Here is a 12,666-nt window from a genome sequence, read left to right on the forward strand (position 1 = left end):
TGTGAGAAGTAAAAAAAAAATCTAGGGTTATGTACATAAGGGTAATCTTGTAAAAACAAATTGAATTCTTTCTTGATTATATAAATGGACACTTATTTTGGACCAAAATAAAAAAAAAAAATTGGTCACTTATTGTGGACCGGAGGGAGTAATATGATAAAGTATATTTATTAGGTTGATTGCATAACATCGTAACATATGTTTTTCTTCTAATTGCTTTCTTTCGGTTTGTGCATCGACCTACGATCCATATTATTTCTTTTTAGAGCAAATCATTTGAGGAATTAAATATAATATATGTAGTTGTTTATCCATAAAATAAGTAACAATTAAATTTGTATGTGGTTTAAAGGATACGTGATTTAATTAAATACGAATGACCTATGAACAGAAAATAATTAAAGTAAAGAGAAATAAAATGATCAAACCAAACGTGATGAACAATTAAGCCTGGCCTTTGGATGAACACTGAAAGTTGACCCTGGTTGAGCCCTCGATACGAGGTCGGTTGCAACTAGGTAAATAAGCAGCTGAAGAACACTTTGAACAATAGTTAGAGAACAAAAATAAACTTTTATTGTTTTGATATGCGTGCCCACAGTGATTTTAAAATGAAAAGGTTCACCTTTTATATAGTAGGGGAATTTCAATCCTAGTACGAGTCTAAATAAGGTAAAAACAATCCTCTCCTTCCAGTAAATATTGATCTACAGTTGATATCGGGCGGGATTTGCACCGTAACATCCGGTTGAGGGCGGATATTACGGCTCCCCGTTTAACGTGCCTAACCGCTTTTTCCCTTGTCTCGGTTCTTCACTCTGCGAGGCTCGGCAGTATCCGGTCCCGGGTGAACCATTCGTCCTCCCTGGACTTTGAGACGTGGACCCTCAGCTTTACACGAGGTCATGCCAGATCGTGCTTCCCTCACGTTTTTTTATCGGGAAATCAGGGATAACTTTTATTCTCAATTTTATCCGTACACAATAGTAATAGAAAAAGGTGTGTGTGGGGCACTAGCTAGTTTTCTTAGGTGGAGCCTGGCCTTCATCCCATGACGTAACCGGAGTTACGATTTGAATTTTGTGAGTTTTGAACTTGTCACTGAATCTATAATTTATTTTAATATTTGGCTTTGTAATTAAATAAATAAATAAATAATTATTTTTTTTAATATAAATATATTATCTAACAGAAATTACTGAGTTCGTCCGAATCTGAACCGACTAGCTCCGCCCCACTCTTCTCTTTTACAGTATGAGCGAAAACTACAAGAGTTCCCTTTTCTAGTGTATTTTTAATTGAGTGAATGGTCAACTTTGAACCCTTAAGGGTCGTTTGGTAGGGTGCATAAGAATAATGCTGAATATGTGTATTAGTAATGCTAGTATTAGTTATGCTTGCATTAGTTATGCTGGTATTAGTTATGCTAACATATTTCTTATCCATTGTTTGGTTTGATGTATTAAAGCATTGCACAATTTCTAAAAGAATTGTTTATTTACAAAAATGCCCTCAAAACCGGTCCATCACTCTAATTTTTTAAAAGAAACATATGTTGAGAAATTTTTTTATATGAAAAAGTTTTAAAAAAATTATTTGATTTGTCTACCTATATTATAATATATAACCAAATATTTATTTATAAAAAAGGAAATATGTTAAGTATTTATTTAGTTACTAGAGATATAATTTTATTTCTCACTATTTGGATTATTTTATACTTGCATTAATATATTAACTAGCATATTTTAATCAAGCATAAATTTTGAAGGCCAATTTTGTCTTTAACTAAGCTAATGCATGCATTAAAATTCATTGCATTGCTAATACCATTATTTTCTATGCATTAGTTATGCATAAGATAATACCAAATAGAATATATAACCAATACCTGCATAACTAATGTATCGGTTCAAAATATCTACCAAACAAAATTTTATTAATATACAAAGCTAATTCTATATTATTTTATCTAATACATTCTACTAAACGACTCCTTAATAAGCAAGTTGGAGCAGCGGTACAAGAGTTCCCTTTTCTAGTGTATTTTAAATTGAGTGAATGGTCAACTTTGAAACCTTACTAAGCAAGTTGTAGTAGCGGTACAATTACAGCACAAAAGTCCATAGTTTTAAATCTTACAAATCATATGACGTGCAACTTAATTTCCTCAAAAAACGTGGGTACTAAAGTGAAATATCCTTGCTTTAAACGTACCCAAAAGATACTATCTAAAGAATGTCTTAACGCGTTCCACTCGTGGTGTGTCCCAGAAGGAAACAGCACTAGTCACACGTAGACCAATACTTATGTCCATTTCTGAACCAAAAATATAGTAATAAAAACAAACCGCCATCAACAATTAAGCATGAAGCACCACCTCAAACACCAACTCTAGTGCCTTATTGACAACACAAAAATCTTAACTCCTAAGATGATTTTTTTTTAAAAAAAAAGAAAATCTTTAAAATCCCTCTTCTTCTTTTTTATATTAAAATCAACATTTTTTTTTAAAAAAAAAAAAATAAACTTTAACCGACCAAGAAAACATGCAAAAAATAATTAAATACTTTCTATATATATATATATAGCCATATTACACTTGTGTTCCCTCCAAGCATAACGCCACTTCCAAATTTCAAAAATGGCCACAACCTCTACTTCAAAAAATCCCTCTTTTGAAGCCAATATTGATACCTACTACGAAAATTGGCTAATCCAACTAGAAAATTTTCTTGAAAAACTAAATGAAGTCTCAGCCTCATATGATGTCTTCAATGAAGAAGCAGAAGAAAATAGAAGCAGCAGCAGCAAATTGGTGACACAAGTTTTGGATCATTACCAAGAATATTATCAAGAAAAATTCAAGGCAACTAATGGAGATACATTTTTTCTTAATTCTCCACCTTGGTATACTTCTTTAGAAAGAACGTTTCTTTGGATGGCTGGTTTTAAACCTTCTATGCTCTTTCCTACAATTAATTACTCAATAGGCCAAGAATTAACACCAGACCAAGGCGAAAAATTGAAGAAGCTAAAATCAGAGATTAAAAGAGACGAGAAGGTAAATTAGCCTAGTTAGTATATTTTATGTGTCAAACATGTGAAAATATTTTAATTCTTTTTAAAATCTAATCTGATATTACGTTGAATTGTGTGACAGGCAATTAAAAATCTTAACAATTGCCGGAATTAATTACTTAATTGTATAATGTTTCGAACAGGCAATTGAAAAAGGAATGGCGAAGGTTCAAGAAAGCGTGGCGGCGCCGCCGATATTTGAGCTGATGAAAAGAGGGGGATTGCTTGTTGATGGGGAAGCTTCGGAATTGGAAACTGTAATTGATGGGTTGAAACAGTCGATGATGGCGATGATTGAAGCGGCGGAGCATCTAAGAGGATCGGCGGTGAGGAAGGTTCTAGATATTTTGCCGCCGAAGCAGGCGGTGAAGCTATTAGCGGCGGTGGCTCAGTTTCATCTTCAGGCCAGAAAGTGTGGTTTACGAATGGATAATCAGAGTGGTAAAAGAGTAAATGAAGATTTTATCCTTTGAAAGTTTCATAAATTAATATTTCACTGGGCTCGATATATTTACTTTAGTTGTAGGAATTTATCCGCAGTGGAATTTAGTTTCTGCTTTTAAAAAAAATCAGTTAAATGAGTCAGTTGACTGTACTTTTGATATTTTGAAGAGTACAAGGAAACTGGGGATTTATTAATCACTTTCTATTTTCCTTTATCTCTGCGTTTATCAAATTAATTACTCCTTTCTGGCTTGCAAAGAATTTAGATATCATTTATAATTGTCGCAGTTGCTTAAGTTTATTATCAAAAAATTAACATAGAGAGATATTTGGTATAAAACCGAGGAAACTTTTTTCCCTAGTGAGCACTCTTTGACTCAAAAGGTGTTAAAACCTTTTGAATAAATCAATCGAAGATGAATGAGTAAATCTTAGCTGAAGATAATATCTCTAGAATGAATAATAATAGATGAAGAGGAGGTGGTTGTTAAGTTTCTTTTCATTCAAGAATGGTAAGTTTCCCAGAGTATCGATGCCCTATTACAAGGTTTTTGTCCCCCTTATATACTAGAGAGAGACTCTTCTAAATTATAAGAAACAAAATACAAGAAATATTCGACCTAATATTCTTAATGTCCCATAATGGGCTTACTCTACTACAGGGGTCGTACAGTTTCTTCTTTTGCCCTAAGGTCGTCTCCCTCGGGACGTCGACTCGAAGATACCCCGTCGTTTGTCGTAAACATTCCTCTAATTCTTACGTGTTACATTGACCCTTAATTGCCTTAATTGAAGTGATTGCCTTCCTTATAGTTTTGGATACTTCTTGATTGTGAGTTCTTCTATGACTTCGTGCAAATATGTTACATGTCCAATTGTTGTGGTTACCGGTGTAGTTATCACATGCTTATTATGTCTTGTTGTTTTGTTGAGGTTATCGTGCTTCTTGGTTTTTCCGTGACCCTATGATGTACTTGTTGATTCCCTTGCAGGGATGTTGTTGCTTATGATATTGTTTCCCTTGCCGGGATGTTGTTGTTATATTATTGTTCCCTTGCCGGGATGTTTTTGCTTATGATATTGTTTTTCTTGCCGTGATGTTATTGTTTCTATTGTTGATTCCCTTGCCGGGATATTGTTGTTTCTATTGTTTGGGTGAGGAAAGAGTGATAAAGCACGAAGGGTGATGTCGTGCACATTTACATTTATATGATTCATATGGTGAGGAAAGAGGGATAAAACACGAAGGGTGATGTCGTGCACATTTACATTATTCATATGGGGAGGAAGAGTGATAAAGCACGAAGGGTGATGTCGTGCACATTTACATTAATACTATTCATATGGCGAGGAAGAGTGATAAAGCACGAAGGATGACGTCGTGCACATTTATATTTATATTGATGCATATGGTGAGGAAGAGAGATAAAGCACGAAGGGTGATGCCGTGCACATTTATATGATTCATATGGTGAGGAAGAGTGATAAAGCACGAAGGGTGATGTCGTGCACATTTGATACCCCGTCGTTTGTCGTACTCGTTGTAGGTCGTGGTCGATCAAATTTGGACCCATACAGTTAGTCCCTCTGCTCGTCGGGGTTGCGACCGGATGCGTCCTCGATGAGCGGACTTCGTGCATTCTTTTGGAGAAATTTGACTTGTTGAAACGTTACGACGTGGCCAACAGGAAATGGTCATCATGTTCAGCAAAACACCGAGTGGTACACTTTACCGGGAAGTGATGTCAGCTTTATGTGCATCATCATTACGAAGGTTTTCGAGGCAGGGATTGACGGCTTGGTGCTTCGATTCTTGCGCTGCTTTGAGACCTGACGCCTCGATTCTGGTGCCACCCAACCCTATAAATAGGTGAATGATTTGATTTTCCGAAAAACTTTAGTCATTTCTCTCTTGATAACCTCTTTCACTCTTCCTCATTTGCTCTCATATCCTTTTGTTTCTTCTTTCGTTCCTCACCTGAAGCTTCTTCTTCCTTCCTCCCTTTGTGTTGGTATTCCTTTGAACGATATCATGCCGAGGTCTCGTCGCTTTCGTGAAGAGGTTCCTGAAGCCACCCCGTCGTCCACGGTGCCTCCTTCTGACGGCGGAGATATGGTGGTAGAAGAGGGTGACCGCGCTACTACGGTGGAGGAGTTACTACCGAGACACCCCTTATCCCGGAGTGACTTCCTCAAAGATCCCCCTCTTACCCCGAACCCCGTATTTTCTGAGATGGAGCAGGTCCATATCGATGCCCTTCGTATAAAGTATGACATTCCTGCTCATATGGAAATAGTTCCGGCGGGGAGAGATTACGTGGACGTCCACAGACCTGGGTATTGCGCTTTCTATGAGTACCCTTTTATGATCGACTATACTCTTTCTCTCTGCCCCTTAGCGGAAGAATTCTGTAGATTCTACCAAGTTTGCCCGGCACAACTTTCACCATATACGCTCAAGGTGCTTCTACTATTGACCAAGTATGCAGGGTTGGCGGAATGTAGCGTTTCTGTCCACCACCTTTTGCACCTATTCACGCCTAGCTTCCTCAGGGGTACTGTAGACATGTGATTTTTGACCTTCCCCAAGATTTTTCATATTTTAGCACGTAAATATTTAATTTAGGCTTAATATAGCTATTTTAACTCATTTTTACTCTTTTACTTTTATTTTATTACAAGAAACGAAAATTACAAAAAATAGGTTCATTAATGTTTTGTAGTCATTTTTAATCTTGAAAAAATACCAAAAAAATATAGTTTATTTTAACAGTCAGTCTTCTTTTAATAGTTATTTTACTTAAGTAGGATTAATTAATAAATGAGATCGCATTTTTAATCTCGTTCGCGGGGAAAAAATAGAACTTGGGCTCGAGCAACCCATTTTTAGGCTTAATTTTTGGACCTAGTCCATAATTACCAAACCCATAATTCCTAGGCCCATACCCCTAACCTAATCCCTACCCATATATAATAGTACGTACACATAAAACAGCTAACACCTAGCGCCGTGGAGAACAAAAAAAGAGACGCCTCCCCTGTTCATATTCTTCAAGAACCAAGAACTACTCCCCTCTTTTCCTGATCTCATCCTGAGTCTCAAAAATCAGAAAAGAAAAATCGTACACACACATTAGAGATAAGACCGAAAAAAGACCATCCCTTCCCCCATTTTTCACTGACCTAAGACCTAGGACCCAAGAAACCAGCCGTTGCTTCTTCTTCCTTAACCCTTATACACCCTAATCCCCCTTGCTTCTTCGTTTCCACCCCAAAACCAGTCAAAGTAGTCATTAAAATCAACCCAAAACAGTCACCAAAAATCGGTAAATGGTTGTTTCCTTCAGCTGAATTTAAAAGGAGTTCGAAAAGGTCGAGTCCAAAGTCTATTATGTCGTCGAGGTTCGAGTTTCCGCCCGTCGATGTTTCCGATTTGTTGAAGTCTTATTAGCAGGCCTTCGTTTGAATTCAAAAGTTAAAAAAAAGGTCCATGCTTGAAACGAAAAAAAAAGAGGAAGGGGAAGGGGTCGCCCAAAGCTGTTTCTCCAAACGGTTTCAGCTGTTGAAGTTGTCGAATCTGCTGGGTTATCTGTTTCAGAGCTATGGACTTGTGCTCTAGTTGCTATTGTTGGTTCGTGGTTGTTTCTATTGCTGGATTCATCTTCTATCTCTAGATTTCTGGCAACTAGCTTTTATTTAGTTGTGTCAGCTTTGTTTCCTTCCGATCCAGGTATTAATTTCAGTCTCAGGTTTTGTACTGCCATACGGATGTTCTAGCATTATAAAATTTGCCTCAGTTCGTTCATCTATATGTTTGCTGAATATTCCTTCATTGTTTAACCTCAAATTCGAATTGTACCGAATATACTCAGAAATAAGGATATAGGTGAATTCATAAATAATTGTCCGTGCTTTTTGGACATTGTTCGAATTTCCTTGGATTCTGAATTTTGACATGAGAACACACAGAATTCAGTTTGTTTCTTTTTTGTGCGAAATTAGTTTAAAATAAATCACTAATGATTGTATTTTGGGTTATAGCGACTAGCCAAATATATCTAGGCATATCTTCATGGTTTGAGTCAAATGTGATGTTTTATATTGCAAATTGTTGATTTACAGTACTTAAGGAATCATTGCCTATATATAACAATAGTTAGATGTCTTGATCTTGAACAGTGTATCATCCTTTCATTTTTCTTTTCACAAAGGGAGTAGTTTCTTTTTCATGAACAAACCCAGTTGTAAATGATGCATTCGGTTATACTTTGATATGAACGTATGAAACTTTTTTTTACTTAGTTTATAATAAAACAAAACCTGATCATCTCTTATGTTTCTGAAGCTATTCAAAGTCTTGAAAATTTAAAATGAACATTAGGCTATATGGGTTATACAAGTGTTGAATAATTGTGAGAGGGTATGAACAAAACACAGAATTCCACCAATGGATAGGTAATTGTGATGTATAAAACCACACAAAATTCTTGACTTGTGTTTCGCTTCTATCCCAATCACTAGCACTCCCAATCCTACTGCAAATATGATCTTGAAAATAAAAAAGACAAATGATCCTACATCAACTATTCTTCTGATACCATACCATGTAAAACGAGATAAACAGTTGGCTTTCTGATTATCGTCAGTAGTACAAACACTGCAGCCTCCAACAAGATTGGCATTTCAGAACATCGTAGTTGCTATAGGCGCGATTAATAATAATCATCGTGACTATGGGCACGGTTCCCGTGACATAGTCATGATACCTAATTCCCAAATTCGGGTGTGCATTTCATGTAACCCGATTATAACAACTTCGAATAATAAAACTTTTTGAAATAATTTGAGGTGTGTCATGCCAAATAAAATTCCAAAGCTCATGGCCCTTAATTAATTTTAGCTCTTTAAAAAATCGAAGTGTGCCATTAGTTGAATTTTCTATGGCCCTCGCAAACTTGAAAGTGCGTAGTTGCTTTAGGCGCGCTATTTAAATCAATTTCCTTAAACTCGGATGTGCATTTCATGTGACCCAAATCCAAATCTCAACAACGTTAAATAAAATGTATCGTGGACCGCGGGTGCATTTCATGTGGCGTGGTTCAAAGATGTGTTTTAGATAACGTTGAATCTTTCTAAAATTAATTAAAAGTGGTTAATAATTTAAAATTATACCATAGGCTAAAACATGTTTTAAAATCAGATAATAGGCCAATTATGATAGTTTAAGCGACCATGCTAGAACCACGGAATTCGGGGGTGCCTAACACCTTCCCTCGGGTTAACAGAATTCCTTACTCAGAATTTCTGGTTCGCAAACTTCAAAAGGAAAGTCGAAATATTCCTCGATTTGGGATTTAAAAATAAACCGGTAACTTGGACACCAGAAAACAAACCATCCCAAGTGGCGACTCTGAACAAAAAATGAATAATTAATCCCATTTCGAATAATGTCACTTAAATTGGAAAAACTCCCTTATACTACCTTCGGGTGTGTAGAAAGGAGGTGTGACAGGTACCATGGTGCATTTGAGGCTTCGTGGCACGAAAAGGCTGGTGGTTGGGACGGATGACCGGGTAAGCCGCAAGTTTTGGCACAAATACTTCTTTGTCAAGATCGAGCATGTCGTTTCTGACTCCGCCAGATTCCTAGAGTGGTGGAACGAGGCTCGTAAGTGTCGTCACTCGTTTTGTTCCCTTTCTTCTGTATTCACTGTAAGGTTTATTTTTCTTGCTGTTTTGCAGCTATGGGTCGTCTGCCTCACCATATTGCGGATATCAGGGATTGGGTAGCCCGTCTGTTGCCTCATGCAATAGAACTCGAACTTGGCCCGCCTTCGTGAAGCGTTACGGCCCTAAAGTTCCCTCTGGTAAATGTCTTACTTACTGCTTCATTGGCCATGCGACCTTATTTAATGGTACGACCCTTTGTGATGACAGGTCGAGGAGCTTACAGGCAAAGGGAGCCAGTCCCCGCCTTTCGACAAGACGTTGCTACTACATATACACAGTTTGTCTTGAGTGAGTCTGTTTGAGAGGGTCGTCCTCAACCTATTCAATTGGGAGATCCATCTCGAGTTGTGGCCGCGAGGGAAGAGGCTTCTTCGGTACCGGCCTCACATCCTTTGGATGAATCCTCTAACAGGGATGAGTCGTTGTCAAGGAAAAGAAGGAGGCTGGATCTTGGGAAAGGCATGGCTACGAACGCTGATAGAAGCAGGGCGTGGCTACGAACGTTGATAGAAGCAGGGCGTCCCGGACAGCCCCTGTGCCCGTATTCATGGCCGACGCCATTTTGTCGGGGAGATCTCCCCAAGTGAAAAGAGTTTGCCCAGGAGCTGGTTCAGTGTGCTCTGTTGAGGGTGGTGCATCGTCCAAAGTTGGAGGACATCGTGTTGAGGGTGGCGGCTCAGGTTCGGATATCGACCCAGGGGATGTTAATGAGTTCGTGGGTCGCCATACCCATGTGGAGGTTAGGATGGATGGATCTGACCGTCATGTGGTCGTTTTGGGGGACTACAACTTGCTGCTGAATAGCAAGCAGGTGGTGCCTACCCTAGCTCCTCTATGTGCCGCTCCTGAAAGCGAGACGCTTAGGGCGATGAGCGACATGGAGTTTTCTTAGAAGGTCACTGGTATGGTCCGGCACGTCGGTGTCTTTCCTTCCCTTTTCGTCGTTGGGTTTGTGCGGTAATCGTCATTCTGTATTTTGTTTCTAACTTCCGCCCTTCTCTTTTTTGTCAGACCCTCATCATGGAGGTTGAGAGAGAGCGTCAAGATAGGAGAAGGACGGGACTTTATGAGAAGAAGTTGTCCAAATATCAGTAGTATCGTGCTAAGCATCGGGAGATGGCCGACATTTATCATCAGGACCCCGAGTTCCAGTTGTTTCACGAGGGGCTCAAATAGCGGGAAGACCAATTAGAGTGTAAGATTGAAAAGTTAAGGGAGCGGGATGAGGAGCTCATGAAATTTGTCGCTCGTGATAGCGAGCTCGAGGCTTCCCTCAAAGTAAAGGACGGCGAGCTTGAGTTGGGTAGGGGGGTGATGGCCGAAAATGCCGACTTGCAGGCAAAGGTGGCCGGTTTGACCGCTGAGCTGAATGCGAAAGCAACAGAGGTAGAGGGGCTTAAGGGCGAGCTGAGCGTCAGTATTGATAAACTAGCGGCAACTATTTCTGAATCGGTATCTTTGGAAGATGCCCTCCACATTTCTAGGTCGGAGTTGACTGAAGAGAAGGAAGCTTCTGGTTGTGAGGTTGCAGGGCTCGAAGGGCGTGTCAAAGAGCTGGAGGCGGAGCTGGCTGCACTAAATGGACAATTGGCCTCGTTGAGGGCGGAGGATGCGAGTCGACGTTCTCAGCCTTCTATGTCTCGTGCCTCAGCCAATCCGGTCGTGCCCCGTCATTTATACGAGTTGTGGGTCTACGCGGAGGCTTGGCTTGATGTGTATAAGGCTTTTCACGCTGAGGGATGGGCTACTAAGGTAGAGGTTCAGGCTGTGCATACCGAGGTTAGTGCATCTCGTGAGGCATGCAGGTATGACCCCCTCACACCTGACGGGGATGATATCAACTCTGATGATGCGAACCGCCTTGCTTCAGATTTGTGGTACAAAGATGCTTACCCCACTGAGGATGATGTGTAGTTTTTGTTTGTACTTGCTTTTGTTTAGGGGTTTTTGCACGGGGCATACTTGAGCCCGTTTGTAGGGGCAAGTGTAAATAATATTTTGCTGTAATGTAAAATTTACTTTATCGACTTGTTCTTTCTTGCATTTATCAAACCCATGATATTATTGATGCCCTTGGCTATCGGGATGTTGCTTCGAACTGTCGTTGAAACGAGATCCCGTCGTAGTTCGAACGAGGTTGGACTTATATTTTTGTCGATGACCTTGGCTATTGGGATGTTGCTTCGAACTGTCATCGAAGTAGAATCCCGTCGTAGTCTGAATGAGGTCAAACCTATATTGTCGTCAATGGACTTGGCCATTGGGATGTTGCTTCGAACTGTCGTCGAAGTAGAATCCCGTCGTAGTTCGAACGAGGTCGAACCTATATTGTCGTCAATGGACTTGGCCATTGGGATGTTGCTTCGATCTGTCGTCGAAGTAGGATCCCTTCGTAGTTCGAACGAGGTCGAACCTATATTATCGTCGATAGCCTTGGCCATTGGGATGTTGCTTCGATCAATCGTTGAAGTAGGATCCCTTCGTAGTTCGAACGAGGTCGAACCTATATTGTCTTCGATGGTCTTGGCCATTGGGATGTTGCTTCGATCTGTAGTCGAAGTAGGATCCCTTCGTAGTTCGAACGAGGTCGAACCTATATTTTTGTCGATGGCCTTGGCCATTGGGATGTTGCTTCGAGCTGTCGTCGAAGTAGAATCCCGCCGCAGTTCGAACGAGGTCGACGTCGATGGCCTTGGCCATTTCTTCTTGGAGATTTGATCGTATTCCCGTAGGAAGACATGACTTTGTTTATGCTATGGAGGTTTAATTATATACTTGTAAGGATCACATGTCGACTCTGCACATACAATGGAGATTTGATTAAATTCGTGAGAATCACATGTCGACTCTGCACATTCAATGGAGATTCGACTGTCTATATCCATTCCTTTCATTACTTCGTTCCGGAGACCATGTCGACGGGTCGATGTCACACCTCCTTTTTACGTACCCGCGGGGGGCAAGGGAGTTTTTTCCAATTAAAGGACAATCGAAACGGGATTGGTTTAATTATTTCAGAGCCGCCACTTGGGAGATTTAGGGTGTCCCAAGTCACCAATTTTAATCCCGAATCGAGGAAAAGAATGACTCCATATTACAGTCTGCGCACCAGAAATCCGGATAAGGAATTCTGTTAACCCGGGAGAAGGTGTTAGGCATTCCCGAGTTCCGTGGTTCTAGCACGGTCGCTCAACTGTTATATTCGGCTTGATTATCTGATTTTATACAAATATGAACTTATGTGCAAATTTTATCTTTTAACCGCTTTATTATTATTGTTTTTAAAAGAAATGTGAACATTGTGAAAATGTATCTCGAACCGCGTTACAATCAATATACCCATGGTCGTCGACACACTTCGACTCCGTTGAGATTTGGATTTGGGTCACATCAATGTGCACCCGAATTAAG

The 12,666-nt window shown here is 39.7% G+C and overlaps 2 protein-coding genes across 4 annotated transcripts; both read left to right on the top strand.

The window, feature by feature from the left end:
* Positions 1 to 2,572: 2,572 nt before the first annotated feature.
* LOC104219207 (protein RESPONSE TO ABA AND SALT 1-like) lies at positions 2,573 to 3,720 on the top strand. Its single transcript, XM_009769847.2, has 2 exons — positions 2,573 to 3,064; positions 3,225 to 3,720. Exons 1-2 carry the CDS (start codon positions 2,645 to 2,647, stop codon positions 3,552 to 3,554), a joined length of 750 nt encoding a protein of 249 aa, XP_009768149.1. The 5' UTR covers positions 2,573 to 2,644; the 3' UTR covers positions 3,555 to 3,720.
* Positions 3,721 to 6,538: 2,818 nt separating this feature from the next.
* LOC104219206 (uncharacterized) lies at positions 6,539 to 12,415 on the top strand. Of its 3 annotated transcripts, XM_070172280.1 has the most exons (5): positions 6,539 to 7,255; positions 9,022 to 9,193; positions 9,268 to 9,392; positions 9,463 to 10,157; positions 10,267 to 12,415. In XM_070172280.1, exon 5 carries the CDS (start codon positions 10,489 to 10,491, stop codon positions 11,167 to 11,169), a length of 681 nt encoding a protein of 226 aa, XP_070028381.1. In that variant the 5' UTR covers positions 6,539 to 7,255; positions 9,022 to 9,193; positions 9,268 to 9,392; positions 9,463 to 10,157; positions 10,267 to 10,488; the 3' UTR covers positions 11,170 to 12,415. The 3 variants fall into 3 exon arrangements, with proteins under 3 accessions (XP_070028381.1, XP_009768145.1, XP_070028382.1); XM_009769843.2 differs by having other exon boundaries at positions 9,463 to 12,415; XM_070172281.1 differs by lacking the exon at positions 9,022 to 9,193 and having other exon boundaries at positions 9,463 to 12,415.
* The last annotated feature ends 251 nt before the right edge of the window (positions 12,416 to 12,666 follow it).

Source organism: Nicotiana sylvestris, chromosome 4 (assembly GCF_000393655.2).
Source record: "Nicotiana sylvestris chromosome 4, ASM39365v2, whole genome shotgun sequence".
In the NCBI taxonomy this organism is placed as follows: domain Eukaryota; kingdom Viridiplantae; phylum Streptophyta; class Magnoliopsida; order Solanales; family Solanaceae; genus Nicotiana; species Nicotiana sylvestris.